Consider the following 16808-nt stretch of genomic DNA (forward strand, 5'->3'; position numbering starts at 1 on the left):
CTATATTTTTCTATTTCAGTTTTGTTGTGGTTTCGGTTTTCATTATAAGTCAATATAACAGTAGTTGGGTAAAAATGGATCAAAATGACACTTATTTGTTTTCAAATTTTATTTCTTGGGATGCCATTTTGATGGTCTCATTAAATCTGACAAATAAAAAAAAAATGCTATCAATCAGGTCATTCATTTTTAATACATTTTGTTCTAGTAATCAAATGAAATTTGATACATAAAAATGAAACACAAAATGTCCATCATATGTGCATTTGATTTACATTTGAAACGGATAAAACTGTTTAAGTTCCATTTAAAATGGCAATTTCACCCAAAAATGTAAAAAAAAAAAAAAAAAAAAGGAAAAAAATCTGTAATCACTGTAATGAGTGTCCTTCTGTTGAACACAAAAGAAGATATTTAGAAAAATGTTTGAAACCTGTAACCGTTGACTTCCATAGTATTTGTTTTTCCTTCTATGAAAGTCAGTACGGGTTTTTAGCTTTCTTCAAAAATATATTTTGTTCAACATCAGAAATAAGTCAATAAATACCTAAATTTTTCTCTTAAAATTAGGTATGCCCAGATCCCATCACGTGATCTGAAATCGGGCCCAATCATACGGTTTTAGGACATTACCTCTCGATCAGAACTACTTCTATCCATTAAACAGAAATTGGGGTAAAAATAAACAGTGGGGCTAATAATTCAGGAGGCTAATAATTCTGACTTCAACAATTGAACCGTTGAAGTCAGAATTATTAGCCTCCGGAATTATTAGCCTCACTGTTTATTTTTACCCCAATTTCTGTTTAACGGAGAGAAGATTTCTTCAACACATTTCTAAACATAATAGTTTTGATAACTCATTTCTAATAATATTTTTCAGGACACCTCTATTCAGCTTAAAGTGACATTTAAAGGCTTAACTAGGTTAATTAGGTTAACTAGGCAGGTTAGGGTAGTTTGGAAAGTTATTGTATAACGATGGTTTGTTCTGTAGACTATTGAAAAAAAAATTAGCTTAAAGAGGCTAATAATTTTGACCTTAAAATGGATTTTAATAAAATTAAAAACTGCTTTTTATTCTTGCCGAAATAAAAAAAGACTTTGTCCAGAAGAAAAAGTATTATCAGACATACTGTGAAAATTTCCTTGTTCTGTTAAACATCAAATCAAAGGGGTGCTAATAATTCTGACTTCATCTGTATATGTAAATATATATATGTATATGTAATATTTATATTTATGTGGTGGCACAGAGTTAGACCTCTGTCTTGACTTCGCACAGAAACAGCAACGCATGCCGCATGACATCACGTTGTTGCAGAGATGCTATTGGTTAAATGCCAGTAAAGTAGAACACAGAAGCAGCTTAAAGAGGAAAGTGCGAGAATGTCTGCGGATTGGAGGTATTATAAAGTTGGTGACGACAACATTACCATAGCAATCTGTGAGATATGTAAACTTGGTATTGCCTGCAGGGTATTTTAAGTTGAGGTTCTATTTGTTTTTATATTAGATTTTTTTATATATTAACTGTTGCACTAAAGTCCAAAAGTGAAGAGTTTGTTATTTATTACTTGATTGTTCAAGCTACCTCACAGAAGTGCTTTGTTTGTTAACAGAGTTGTTGAGTGTTAAAATTAGGTAAATTAAATAAAAAATAAAGAACATCCTGCATCTGTTTTTTCGCTGTTTTAAAAAAAAATGTATTATAGAAGTATCGGATCAGGTTTCGGTATCAGTAGATACTCGAGGACAAAAAAACCTGATTGGGACATCCCTACTTAAAATGTCCAAAGAAGTGGGCATAACATTATCAACACATCCCTAAATGATCTGCCTTCCTCTTCTCTTTCAGAGCGGATGTCCACAAGCTCAACACCTCTGAGTCGTGCTCATTCTCTAGACATCGCATCAGACCCTGGTCTCTGCCGCAGCAAGTCTGCAGCCCTGCTCCCTCTGTCCCCTATCCTGACCCACACCACCCCGATGCGGGTCAACCCCTTCTCCCAGCGGCAGGACCTGAACGGCGGCCGCATCAAACTCTTTGACACTCCCAGCAAATCTGTAATTTCCCTGACCTTCACCCTCCCTCCACCCCCAGACCCCAGCAGCCCCGTCACACCCCGTTCCCACAGACGCACCCAATCGCTGCCCTGCACACCTCAAGACATCCAATCACTGCGCAGCACTGCTGAGAAACGAATGAATCATCAGAGCGTTATGGACAGAGATGTAAATAAGCTAGAGACTGGAAGGGACAGTGTGTTGAGCATGAGCAGTGAAAGTATTGCTGACCTCCCTGGTGTCCTTGACCTGAACACCACAGGTTCAAACCCAGAGCAAGAGGAAAATCTTAAATTGAGAAGTCAGGACGCTCTAGCGGATGACTCCGGTCTCCCGTTGGATCTAGAAGTGATGTCTCCCAATAAATGGATGAGCACCGAGGAGCTGATGGACTGCACTAGTTCTCCTGATACACTAGATGGCGCTGTTGCTTCAACCAAACAGTTCTCCAATGGCTGGAGCTCACCGGTTTCCAACGGGCCACCCTCTTTACCTCCGTTATTAGACTTGGACAATAACAATGGCACCGTCCCTATAAACCGGCCCCTGGGATGGGGAGTCAATAACTCCAATGGTGCCACAACGCCTCTGACGCCCACCGAACAGGACGAGGTTATATCCTGTCCCGGTTGCTGTTTAGCAGGGATGAGCTTCCCTTCTATTTGCGCACGCAGAGCTCGACAAAACCCTTATAAGAACTTGAATGGCGATGCAGCTGGGAAAAGGCTTCTGTGTAAAGCGTTGCCGCCATCGCCTACTGAGCCGAACTTTACGCTTCCTGGCACGCGGACGTAAACAACACCTCCTGAAAGGGAGTGCTCAAAGTTGCGAGAGTTCACATAAGATGCAGTGAAGACTGTTGGAAACTAGTAGCATTTGACATGCATTGTAGGAAAAGCAAACGCTATGTAGGGATGTAAATGGCTACCGTTTCTAACATTCTTCAAATGATCTTCTTTTGTGTTTTACAGAAGAATGAAACCCAAAAAGATTTGGAAAGATTTGAGCGAGTAAATGATGACAGAATTTTCATTTTTGAGTGTACGGTCTCTTTAAAATGGATGCAACTGCTTAATGTGCTCAAGCTAATTGTCATGCTGGAGCTTAAAAAAAAAAAAAAAAAAAAAAGTAAGCAATGTATTTTTGTTGACTAGATCTCAAGCCCTAGTCCTCTAAACTTGAACACTCCTATAGGTTTTAATGCCTTTGTAATGATGTGTTGTTAATATCTTTTTTTGTTTTTGTTATTTTTACAATTATTTGAAAGTTTATTGAAAATATTATGAGAATGGAGGGAAAAAATATATATGTATTATTTTTATTAATGACATTAAATGACATGGACCAAAAAATAAACCAGCGGTGTTGTCTTTTGAGGATGTGAGTCATATTGTCTGTTATATAAGCTGCGTTCACACTGTTGTAAATGCTGTAATTTCAGGATGAGAACCTGTGACACTGTTATTATCAAGCCGCTAAATGAATGCGCAGTGGTCAGACACAGCTGCACAAGTTTGAGCTCTTAAAAAAATCTGGAACTTGAACACTTTTCTTTTATTAGTCAAAATCTCATAATTAATGGGATTTTGGTGTGGCATGAACTAACTTGTACATTACCAAAATTAAGGATGTGGTCAAGGATGAGAATAAACATAAATGCTGTATCACAGAATCTTACAAATAACATAAGTTTCCACAAAAATATGAGGCGGCACTACTGTTCAGCATTGATGATGCTAAAAAAATATTTCTTGACCAAGTCAGTGGTTTTGAATATATTTCTGAATATTGGAGTAATGATGCTGAACATCCATTTTTGGCATTCCAAATGATGCTTTTATATAAATGTTAAAATACAAAATTTTATTTATATTGTAAAATACATGATCATCTATATACAGTACACTCAGAAATAAAGGTACAGGAGCAGTACCTTTTCAAAAGAGACATATTTGTACCCAAAGAGTCCACAGTGGTACCTCAAAGGAGCATTTTAGTGCCCAAATAAATATAAAGTACCTTTTGAGATACCATTATAGACCTATCAGGTACAAACATGTATCTTTTGAAAAGGGACTGCCCCAGTGACAGCTCCTTTACTACTGAGAGTACACTGTGCAAAGGTCACTAGTATTTTCACCCAATTATTTGTAAATTTTCTGTATATTGTCAGTTTGAATATTCATTTAGATTTCCAAACATTATTTTTGTCATTTAATTGTAGTTCTACTGTGAGATTATCGTCTGCACAAGGAGTCTGAACAGAGATCTGATCTGATCCTCATCCAGTCTGTCTGGAATTGCATGAAGAAACAGAACAAACTGAGACTAAATCAATCCAGAAGAACTTTGGAATCTCCTCTAATATTATTCAGAAGGCTTGCAAAGCTACCTGAAAAACTAGAAGCAAGTGTACCAAGTATTTTATATTAACTTAGTTAATATAAGTTAATTGATTGGAAAAAAAATTGCATTATTTTTGAAAGCATCTTCGTTTTACAGCATTTTTTACAGTGCCTAATACTTTGAACAGGTTTGCAGGTATGTCTTTTGAATAATGTTAGCGATGCTGCCAAAGTTCTTCTGGATTGAGTTTGTCTCAGTTTGATCTGTTTCTTCATGCCATCAGATCTCTGTGTGCAGACAATAAAATCCCTTTTTTGTTATGAATTACAGTTAATGACAAAAATAATGTTTGGAAATGTAAATTCATATTTTAATCTGACATGCTTCAGAAAGAAATATAGAAATAACCAACTTTATTTTTTGGGATGAAAAATACTAGGCCGAGTGCCTTTAGCATCTCACCAGTGATGATATACAGCCACAGCGCACTGCTACGAGTGTGATATAGCGTTTATACAACAGTTCGACTGCATAATCATGTATATAAAAAAGAAAATCAAACATGGAGAGTCTAAAAAACCTTTTGTAAGAGGAACTACTTTCTTTCGCCATTCATTCACATCTGCAGCTGACATCAGAACAGCAGAAGCCGTTACTAATTCACCAACGTCACTTTAGAGATAGTGTTTGAATGATTCTCTAGCGTAATGTCTAAAGTGATGTCAATGTCAATGTCAATGTCTAAAGTGATGACAAAACAGGTGATTTTGCTCACATTTTAAGATTAAGGCTGAAAGGCATGAAATGCCATCTAGGTCTATAGAGATTTCCCAGTTTGTCTCTGTTGCAATCGGGAGATAACAATATTACTATGGTATAAATACAGCACTATGACATACAAAAGAGAGAGATCGACTTAGAAAGTAATTTACATGTTTAATAATGATTTGATCAGCTGTAGTTTGAAATCACGCTGTATTTCTCTTAGGGTTTATGGGGTCTCTGTCGCCATCTTGTGGATGAACATCGTCAACCATCTTTGCTCAAAGACAGGCAAATATTTAAAAATAGGCACTATTGTAAATAAACTGCATAGTTGCAATCTAAACAACTACTACTCGACTAAAAATGCCTCAAAAGTATATTATGTTGCCCAACAGCTGCAATATTTGTCAAACTGTAGAGTGTCCTCTGCTTGTCCGTATGTGGGCGGAGTAATACACAAGGGTGAAGAGGCTGGTTGAGTGCTGTTACTGGCAGAATATCGCACGGCTATCAGCCAATCAGATTTATATATATATATATATATATATATATATATATATATATATATATATATATATATATATATATATATATATATATATATAATTTTTTGTGTTTGCTTCTAAATGAATGTTTGTGCCCTTTCCTCCAGAGGTTGCGTTTGTTCTTTCTCCTGTTTTCTCCGTGAGCGCTTCAGTCCCTGTGTGGTTTTGTGGCATAAGTTGTGCTGTGACATCTGTTCTGCTCTCACTGTTTCTGCTCACCCACTGAAAGTATCACCTAATGAGATCTCTCCATTCTTCTGGTGGAAGGTAATGCTTTTATTTGGGTATTTCAACATGAATCTGTAATATTTATTATATACGATAATACATGCAAGTTCTCAGGCAGTGTGGATGGCTATTATTGGCTATGGAATTTTGATAAATGCAGCTATTTATAAGTTAATAAATTAATTTCTTTTGGTGAATCAGTGTGCTGTTGTGGGGATGCCTGTCGCTCTCCTAGATGTTTGGTCTTTTCTGTTGATGTTAAATCTAGGTGAGTTTATTTGAAGAGTTTTCTTCAGTTTTTTACTGCTAAATAAATTGTGTATATATATATATATATATATATATATATATATATATATATATATATATATATATATTACAATGCATTTAAGAGTTAATTTACAAAAAAAGCATGATTTATGACAATTTACACTGAAAAAAATATTCAAAGATGATTCCTTGCATTTACTCGATTTATTTTTAAGATAAGTGGTTGTAAACAATTTATTTGGGCTGAATTTAAACAAATTAAGTTGAACATTTAATTTGTTTGTTTAAATGTCATTTCATCATTGTAGGTGCTGTGTTTTTGCAAAGAAGTATGTAGTTTTTCTCCATCTGTGAGACACAGGTGCAGCTTGTTCTTCTTTTCATGTTTCTATTAGAGTCTGTTCTCTCTGTCTGTGACGTCAAAGTCCAAATCATTGATTTTGGGTGCCATCTTGAGTGGAATTGCCCTGATGCCAACCCTGAGACCACTTACACTGTCTCAGCCAAGCTAAACCGGTAAGTTTCATCATAAAAAAAAAAACAGTTGAGCGGCTGAGAATGACGTGGTAGATGTTGTTTTGGGGAGAAATGAGAGTGAGAAGATGAAAGCAGTCGAGGGCTGGGATGAGATGTGAAACCCCGGTAAAAACCACAGTAGAACAATTCAGGCTGACTGCCCTCAGTTTATACACTCGTATTATCACACTCGTGTTATCGCTCACTGTTTCCTCTGCATTAAAAATGAAATGACTCACCAATACTCATCATTAAATGTTTTTTTTTTTTTTTCCAAAAGGATGTGTGATATGTAAGTCACGTTTTTGAGAAAATGGAAGTCAGAAATGTCTGCTTGTTTCACACTCATCAGATAATCAGCATTAAAAGGCACCATTTTACCTCTTTTACAAGATGTAAGATCCGACTTGGTGTCTCCAGAATGTGTCTGTAAAGTTTCAGCTCAAATACCAAGCTTATTTATTATATAATGTACAATCTGTCCATTTTGGTGCCTTGAGGACTATGTAGCTGTTTTTGTAGCCTGTAGCTTTAAATTTAACTGCTTCTCCCCGCCCACCGCTTCAACGTGTGTTTCTGCTTCTCCTGCGTTACATCAGATAAACAGCCATCAGTGATTGAGACAGACACGGATGAAGCTGAAATAAGGTCACTAGTCAAAAATACCAAGTAAGTTTATTTGAGATTGACGATAGCGACTGCTGTAGTTATTACAGTTGCGTTATTTTGTAGTATTTATCTTCAGGAAATCATTGAAGGCATATATCATGTTATCATAATGATCTAATGTGGCAATAAGATCGTAACTGTACTGTGCATTTACACCGTGGCCATATTCATCTATGTAAACACACAAAAAATAACATTAACATTATAGCAGACACTGTAAAAAGCTCATTCCCAGCCACTAGACTTTTCTGACGGGGTATTCGAGTGTCATCGAGTGTTAGAATGTTGTGGGACTGCTATACAGGAGTTATTATTATGGATTATAGATAGTGAAATTTAACAATTTTTATTATATCGTTTTTTTTTTTAAACGATGGTAAAACACGAACGCGGTTTTGAATGTATATAAAAATTTGCTTGTTTGTTGTAAAAATTCATAATAATTCATAAAAAATTCATAACAAAAAATACTAATTTGTGCATCTCCTTATGCAGCCATACTGCCATTGTGGCTGGTGTACCCTGGGAAATTTTCTTACCCCTTGGTTTCGAGTGTGGTCCTGAAAAATCTCCGTTTGCACGACCATCTACCCCTTCCCCTTAGCCTTCAAGCTAAAGAGAATTGGGACACCCCTACCTCTTTCACATGAACACGCAAAACAAGGGGTAGGGGTAAGGGGTAGAACTGGGATTGGACCAAAGTAATTTCACTTAAAAGTGACAGTTTCAAGAAAACAAGTATAGTTAATATATTAAAGATTAAGTCTGTAAAATAAACTATTAAAAGTGCTGATGATCACCAGTCTTGTGATTGTAAGTGTTATATTGTGGTCTTTCAGGTTGTATTTCAGCTTTAATGTGCTTTTAAAATAAATAAAATCAAAACTGCTGCTTGCCATCGCGACAGCAATAAAATCCAATGGACTGTCGATCGCTTAACTGCAGGGCTGTTGCTGGGCGCTGCTGTTGCAGTGGAACTTTCTATTGAGTGTCACCTCTTGGTGATTCTAAGCTCTTTGTTGTTATGGTGACATAGCACCTGTCTATCAATTCAGTGAGTGGGGAAAACCACACTCCTAAGTCACATTGGGATTGGGCCTCAAAATCACTGGCATTTGAGTCCTAATTTAACGTCAGTAATTTAAGAAAAAGAAAAACTTGTGTTTTTCATCACTCCAATGTGACTGTGGACACACTATACATACACACAGTTCTGTCCAAACAGCTTACATAAGTTGATTTTCCTCATAGGTGCCCTTTAAGGATTTGTTGGTGTTGTGTATTTGTGCAGCAGTGAATGGAGAAATGTTCCAGGCTGCATCCAGATTTCCAATCACAGCTGTGATCTGTCGCATGTCTTTTCAAGCCTGAACGGTTATAACTTCATCAGACTGAGATCAGAAGAGCAGCCCTGGATGAACATCACCCTCTGTGACCCTATGAATGACCGTCAGTATTAAAGAAATCTACTACATTCATTCATAATAGAGAACTGTTTTTGTACTTAATTCATAAACACTTCAGTGTTCATTTTAACAGTATTAACTTTTATGTCCAACAGTAGAAAGCAACTCAAATAGGTTTCAAACATGTGAGAGTGAGTAAATGATGACAGAATTGTCAAGTGAACAATCCTTTTAATAGTTTTATTGAACATTTTTTAGCTGCTGCGAAATTCAGTGCGCCCTCCATAAACATCTCAGTGGACAATGGAAGTCTCTGGGTGACGGTACTCTTTCCTTATTCTCCATCCATCACCTGCAGCAGGCCTGATGATGATGAGGAGGAGGAGGAGGAGGAGGAGGAAGAGGAGCAGTTAGAGGAGGGCTGTCCTCTAAATGAATTTAAAAGCCTCTTGGCCACAGTCACTCTGTACAACAATCACAAGTTCAAAGACAGACAGGTGCGACCTCACAGCCCTTAAACCAGTTCTTTGTTGTTGTTTTTCTGTATAGTTTACTTGTATAGTGTTTTTTTTTTTTTTTACAGGAAATGTGACCCTGGACCACAAAAACAGCCATAAATATCAATTTAACTGAATAAATATATTTCCATTGATTTTCGGTTTGTTAGTAAAGGACAATATTTAGTTGAAATCCAACTATTTGAAAATGAGGGTTTAGAAAAAATCTCCTTTAAAGCTCTCCAAATTAAGATTATATCAATTCATATTACTAATTAAAAATACAAGGAAAAAGGAAAGTTACAAAATATCTTCACAGAACATGATCTTTACTTATTTAAAAAAAAAATTGGCATTAAAAAAACATCTATAATTGTTCATATACATCATGTACATATATACATACATATATTACATACATATGCATGTCTATAATTATTACAATATGTTTTTAGCCTTTGATTCTGCTTTTACAATTCCTGTACACATATTTTTTCATGTCTGAGAAGAGCTGACCAGTTGATCTGCCATTGAGCATTTGTGCTAATCTAAATCACTCACACACAAGCAACAGAGAAATATAGCTTTAATAATATTAGTAATAGAACTGAACTGCACCTGTGAAAACTGAACTGAAGCAATTTACTAAAACCTAATCTGTGTTTAGCTGCTCTGACACATTGTAAAAGCACTATAGAAATGAAGATGAATTCAAAAGATTCATTACTAATAGCATTAAATTGTGAGAGAAACTGTACGTGCAAGACCAGTAGTTTGATTCAGATCAGTGCTGCGCTTTTTTTTTTTTTACAGATGAACCAGATTCACACAGTGTAAACAAACCACTGCTTAATGTTTATTCTGCATATTTAAGAATAGATTTACAAAGATCATTCACACCAAAATATCCTACCTCATTTAATCATTTTTAACCTTTTTGGGTTTCTTCTGTTGAACACAAAATAAGGTATTTTGAAGAATCCTGGTTGCTGCAAGTCAGTGGGTGCCATCAGCCAGCATTCTTCAAGATATCTTTTGTTTTTAACAGAAGAAAAAACTCAAATGGGTTTTGAACAAGTGAAGGGTGAGTAAATGATGGCAATTGGGTGAACTATCGCTTTAATAAAAACTTTTTATTTCTTTAATAGAAACTTTAAGAAATAAAAACAATAATGACATTGATATTTCAGCCTATAGGATTTCTAATATCTAATATTCCATACATGCACTTGGCATATATATATATATATATATATATATATATATATATATATATATATATATATATATATATATATATATATATATATATATATATATATATATATATATATATATATATATATATATATATATATATATTTTTTTTTTTTTTTTTTTTTTTTTTTATTATTATTTTTTTTATGAATTAGTTTAAAAATTATCCATAATTTACCCATTTTTACCGATAATCTGATCTGAGAATCTGAGGGTTGTTGCCTGTATTGGGGGGCGGAGTGATGCAAGGGGGCAGTGATTTTTTTTTTTAGTTGTCAATTTTAAAATATTAAACTGTGTCTCTCAGAAATCACTTGCTGTAATAGTGAGTTTAGTTGTTTGCTTTTTTCACTTTCTTGAAGAACTGCAGTGTAGGAATGCTGGAGAAAAGCCAATGCACGGTAGAGTTTGGTTTTCTTGATCCAGGAGAGGTGTACTGCGCTGAGGCCAGCTTCATAGCTGAAGGTGTTCTGACCTCTTCACCCATGAGTCTCCCGCTCTGTGTTCAGATATCAGCAAACACTGCTCTGCAAATCACTGGTCTGGTATTTAGACTCACGTTGAGATATAATGAGTTACTTGCATATGTTTGTTCACTGGCTGCTGTGTATGTGTGTGTGTATGTGTGTGTTTGTGTGTGCGTGTGTGTGTGGTATTCTTCAGAAAGCCTCATCGGGGTGATTGTGTGTGCTGTTCTCATCACTCTGGGTCTGGTGTTTCTACTGCTCTGGAGGGGGTGTGCGCCTCCTGAACGTCCCCTGCCCAGATCTTTGGTACTGAACTTAATAGTTTAGCAATATTAAAGAGGCATGGCTACACTATAAAAATGCTGAGTTACAAACAATTCCTTCATGTTGTCCCAACACAAATTGATTAAGGTTACTGAATATTTTTTTTTTACAAACTTAAGCGGATTGAACATAAAACAATTAAGATGTCCCCAAAAAAAACGTTTCAACTCATTTTAAATACGTAGTTTGAACAAGCAGCAAAAGTAATTTGAGTGTACATACAGTTGAAGTCAGAATTATTAACCCCACTGTTTATTTTTTTCCCACAATTTCTGTTTAACTGAGATTTTTTTCAACACATTTCTAAACAAAAGTTTTAATAACTCATTTCTAATAATTAATTTATTTGATCTTTGCCATGATGTATTATATATGCCATATATAAAATATAATTAATATAAATATTAATTCACTCATTCATTCATTCATTTTCTTTTTGGCTTAGTCCCTTTATTAATACAGGGTCACCACAGTGGAATGAACCGCCAACTTATCTAGCACGTTTTACGCAGCAGATGCCCTTCCAGCTGCAACCCATCTCTGGGAAACAACCATACACACTCACACAAGTTATTGTATAGCGATGGTTTGTTCTGTAGACTATTGAAAAAAAAATAGCTTAAAGGGGCTAATAATTTTTAGAATTTATTCAGAATTTTCAGCAGTCATCGCTTCAGTCTTTGTTGTCACGTGAATCTTCAGAAATTATATGCTTTAGAGCCCTAGCCTGGCCCTAGCCCGAGACGCACAGGTTGTAGCCCTGCCCTTGTTCAACAGCTTATCAAAATTTTTGGCCCGAGTCCGACCCGAAGCCTGTCTTTTTTCAAACAGCTTATACTGTTACAGCCATTACAATCAACTAGATACGTATTTAATAGAAAGTTGATGTTTTTTCGTTTCGTTTTTTTATCAGAGTAGTTTAGAGAAATGTTTGGAGTTTTATTTATTTATTTATTTTTTTTAAATATAAGTTATATATTTTTTTTAAGTGAAATCGATATCCAAGTGGTATGTAATCCAGTTTACTCAACTTACAAGTTGTGCATTGTGTATAACCAGTTGGCTCATCATTTAAAGTTGTCACTATTTGAAAAGTTGACCAGAAGTTTGCCTTTCCTCTAGCATTTTTGACAGTTTTAAGTTCGCCATTGGCAATTTTTCTTTTTATGTTCTCCATCGCATGCGGCTGGAAATATCTATGCGCAAGGCATTACTGGAGCTTCCGGACCGCACACATTAGATCTCATCAAACTTTTTTACTCATTAAACTTTTTATCTAAACCAGGCTCGAAGCCCGATTTGCATGCTAGCTATGACCATAGACTTTAAAAGATATGGACGTAGCATCTGTAATGTCACCCATAGGTTTCTGAAGAACGCAAATGAAGCTACAAGTAGGCATGGCCAATCATCGCCATTTTGTTCGCACGTCATCGCACTGACCGGGGGATATCAAACAAGGGCAAAGAGACGGAGCATGAGCGGAGCTACAGACACCTGCTAGCATTTTGCTTAGACGGGAGTTTCTTTGGGAGAAACGCTTAATACTTCATTACCTGCGACTCGTTTGTGTTCTGACCACATGGTTGTACACTACATCAATAAAATGTTTAGACTTTTAAAAACACTGTTGTAATACACTGAGCGACTAAGCATTGTTCTTATGGCATTTTTTACAGGTGGAAAATGCGAATTACTTTCAAATGCTTAAATTACAGTCTGTGTTAGTAAATGCAAGGCTATAAGTATATAATTTCACTCACCTGGGAAATGGAGGCCACATAAATGGTTTATGAGCACAATTAAGTGCACACAGCATGCCATATCATCTGTTAATAGTAAGAAATAATTCCAAAAAGCAACTGTGTAAAGCCACATTAAACAAAAAAAAGGCAATGTATATGCCAAGTTCAGTGGCTAATCAGCCGGAATCAGCTGAGGTAAAGTGACGGCAGCCAGCAAGACCTAGCTGTCACTCACGTGGCCACACCCTTAAATATGCAGACTTAATAAAACTTAATATACACAAAACAAATGAGTTATAAAAAAATTCAGTCCCTCACAGTTGTCTAGGAGGTTATATTAGCTATATGAACCAAAATCGTTCTTTGTACCAGGCTGTAAACACCTTTTTTCTGCTGTAAAGTTGGCCATTTTAACAGTCGGCTCAATAGAAATTTGCTCTGTTATAGAGCCAGGACTAGTGGAATTTTGATGAATTGCAGTTTCAGTTACTTCCATGTTTGCTTTACGAGGGAGAGCGGGAGGTTGCCACTTGGCTATGATGTGAAAATGGGCCCGAAGCCCATTATGCTTATTTCCTGTTCAATAAGCATAATGGGCTAATATCCGTATTTCCTGTTCAATTATGAGAGTATTATTGCTGCTCAGCCATTAACAGTGGTTCATATTACGATCAGTGTTAAAAACAGAACTCATACATTTTACTTTTAGTACTCTTTGGTGAGTAGAAAATTTTAAATTAGAAATAATATATTTTGTAAAATTTACTTTCACTTTCAGTTAAGTTAATGTATCCTTGATATTGAAACTTGTAAATGGTAACTCTGAATAGTAATCAACCACAATTGCTACATAAATATAAAGTATTCACCATTGGTAAAAGTCAAAAATGCTTCCTGAATAGCAGATTTGGCATATTGTAATGATTTAAATCATATGAAAAAATTGTTACAATATTCACATTAAAACACATGTAATATATTTCTGTATTTATTGATATTTTTTCGATAGAATAAATGCAGCCTTGAAGAACAAAAGAGACTTCTTTCAAACAGATCCCAAACATCTTAGACATCATTTTGAATGTTAAAGGGAAACTCCACTCTGATTTCAGGCTTTACTTCAAGACCTGGAACTTCAGAAAGAGACTTTGAACGACTTCTGTTTGACTGAACCACCGAACGAGATCTCAGACGATGACCATGTTTCTGTTGTGTCCTTCCTTGACTTCACACTCACAGAAAACCAATCCTCATACCAGAACACCCAGAGCCTGGGAAACGGCTATTACTCCAGTCCTGTCCTGCAAAATCCAGACCCCGCCGATGAATATGTGGAGTCTGGAGAGTCTGGCATTGAAGAGCAAATCCATGAGCTCCATTTGTTTCAATCACAATCATCTCTAGAAGGATCTCCATATCAGAGTGAGAAGACTCTGAACATCCCTCTGAGCTCAGTATGGGTGAAAAACGCTCAACGGGATGAGACTGCAACAGAAGAGCAGTGTGGAGAGCTCATGTGGAGATGTGGAGATCTTTAAATCTCAATGAGAGACACACTGAAAAGCATTTTTGGTGCTGTTAGTTCAAGTGTACTGTCATCTTAAGCTTCTATCCTTCACTCACTGATCATTTTTATCTTTTTATTTGTTGTTATATCTTCATCTGCGTTGTAGCATTACTTGTTGATGTAAGGAATTCATGTTATTAAGCATAGATATATTTACAACACAGATGCCACTTTCGTCTGCTCCAGTCATTTTTTTAGGGGGTTTTAACCTTTAATGGATAGAATGGTGCTGAGAATTGACAGGAAATAGTTGGGAGCAGAGAGAGGGGAAGGGTTGGCAAAGGACCTCGAGCCGGGAATCAAACTCGGGTCACCGTGAGCACCATGGTGCTATATGTCAGCGCACTAAACCACTAGGCTATTGGCACTGACTGCTCCAGTAATTTTTATAGGACAAAAAAAAAAAGCTGATTTATCCAAGATGCCAAAATACTACATAGCCTCTTAAAAAGTAATGATAGTTAGTTAATTTACTTGACAAAAGTAATATGATTTTGAAACGTCGTTTTCACAATGTATTTTTTTCTCAAAAAACGTGAACAAAAAATATGTACCATGACAGTACAATGTTGGTTGAATGCTTGTTTTTTGATTCTGGCTGATGAACATCAACATGAAACACATGGTTAAAGGCAGGTCTTGACTACATTACAGTTCCATATCAATACCAGGGCTCTACATCACCAAGTATGTCATGATATGACCATACTAAAGCCGCAATAGGGCTTTAGTATCAGTTTGGAAATATAATGTATTTTTAGCAGTTTTTAGTAATGGCAATATTTGTTTTTTGTACATTTGAATAGCCAGTGTTAAAATAGTTTCAATAACCAAGAGTGTTGCTAGACAAAAAGCTCAACCGCACCGCCCAAAAGAATTGTTTACCCTTATGTAAATGGCTGTACTGAATATTATAAATTAAAATGATAATATTATGAATAAATAAAAGTATTATTTTTATAAAAGTATTATTACTGTACAATTATTATTCTAAATAAATAACAGAAATCCAGTGTAAATTGGAAAATGCTTTATACAAAAAAATCCTCTTACAGGAGCCATGCTTATTCAAAATATGATCAGCATCATATTACTTAAACATTAGTTTTGCCAACTTGCAAAGCTTAATGTGTGCCGTCACCACTGGATTAAAAGCGCATATTTTTTCGGTGTGTGTTAAACAACCGGGAACAAGCACAATACGTCAGTTTGTTTTCGATTAAACCACATTGCTTTCGCAAGCGTTGATTCGGTTGTACATAGAGAATAACGTCTTTATTCTGGGATTACAACTCTTAATTAATAGATTTACATATAAAGTAATGAAACTAAACACGTTTGCTGAGGCTCTGGCCATTTTAACTGGGGCACATACCCCAGTAAATAGGGTGTATCGACACCCTGGTGAGTGTTCAGCTCCACTCCAATCTGCAAAAGACAAAGACTGCACCAACAGAGCCCTACCTGCTGGCTGAGCTCCAGCAATGCAACGATGCTCTTGTAAGTCTCCTTCTTGTGCCTGTTGTGGTTCCATTAATAATAGAGAAGACATCTATCTAACAATCTATACCCAACACCCCCCCCTCCCCCTTCCTCTTGAAAGGACATCCATCTATGCACTCATCCTTTGAAGGATATTCCTGATCATCAGGTTCCAGTCATTGCTGAGATGTGTGATTCCTATTTGTCTCCACATGCTGGACTCCAGTCTGTAACAGACAAAGACAGGACTAACAGAGCTCTACATGCTGGCTGAGCTCCAGCAATGCACAAGCTGTTCTCCAGAGTTCTTCAGATAAATCTCCACAGATGCTCTTATGAGTTTCCTCCTTTTGCATGTTGTGTGTCCATTACCTGAAAAAGAAACACCTGCCACAAACAAGACATCCATCTAACTATCTAAGCCCACCGCCACCCCCTTCCTGTTGGAAGGACATCTATTTATTCATTCCTCCATCCATCCATCCACCCGGGAAATACCTAATTTGACCATCAGTTTCCAGTCATTGCGGCAGTGTGATTCCCTTTTCTCCACATGCCCCAGCCTAATCTGCAAAAGACAAAAACAAGACTAACAGAGCTCTACCTGCTGGCTGATCTTCAGGAATAAACCAAGTGTTCTTCAGATAATTCTCCACC

The 16808-nt window shown here is 36.2% G+C and overlaps 2 protein-coding genes across 2 annotated transcripts in view; both read left to right on the forward strand.

Moving 5' to 3' along the window:
* Positions 1-3424, forward strand: part of tesk1b (testis associated actin remodelling kinase 1b) — a 55208-nt gene extending 51784 nt beyond the window's left edge. Inside the window, exon 11 of the mRNA XM_056461316.1 lies at positions 1859-3424. Within this exon, the coding sequence (XP_056317291.1) occupies positions 1859-2862 (1004 nt within the window). The 3' untranslated portion in view covers positions 2863-3424. The remainder of the gene's footprint in view (positions 1-1858) is intronic.
* Positions 3425-6156: 2732 nt separating this feature from the next.
* Positions 6157-15025, forward strand: si:dkeyp-75h12.7 (uncharacterized). Its single transcript, XM_056462805.1, has 7 exons — positions 6157-6219; positions 6617-6737; positions 8698-8855; positions 9071-9309; positions 10929-11106; positions 11230-11339; positions 14215-15025. The coding sequence occupies exons 1-7, from the start codon at positions 6168-6170 to the stop codon at positions 14638-14640; spliced, it is 1284 nt and encodes a 427-aa protein (XP_056318780.1). The 5' UTR covers positions 6157-6167; the 3' UTR covers positions 14641-15025.
* Positions 15026-16808: the final 1783 nt, after the last annotated feature.

Source organism: Danio aesculapii, chromosome 7 (assembly GCF_903798145.1).
Source record: "Danio aesculapii chromosome 7, fDanAes4.1, whole genome shotgun sequence".
NCBI classification, from domain to species: Eukaryota; Metazoa; Chordata; class Actinopteri; order Cypriniformes; family Danionidae; genus Danio; species Danio aesculapii.

Bases quoted from the DNA above. Each gene is read 5' to 3' on its own strand.
- si:dkeyp-75h12.7 (XM_056462805.1), top strand. From the start codon at position 6,168: ATGCCTGTCGCTCTCCTAGATGTTTGGTCTTTTCTGTTGATGTTAAAT. The intron at 6,738-8,697 runs GTAAGTTTCATC...GTATTTGTGCAG, and splicing joins GTCTCAGCCAAGCTAAACCG to CAGTGAATGGAGAAATGTTC. The intron at 9,310-10,928 runs GTGCGACCTCAC...ACTTTCTTGAAG, and splicing joins ACAAGTTCAAAGACAGACAG to AACTGCAGTGTAGGAATGCT.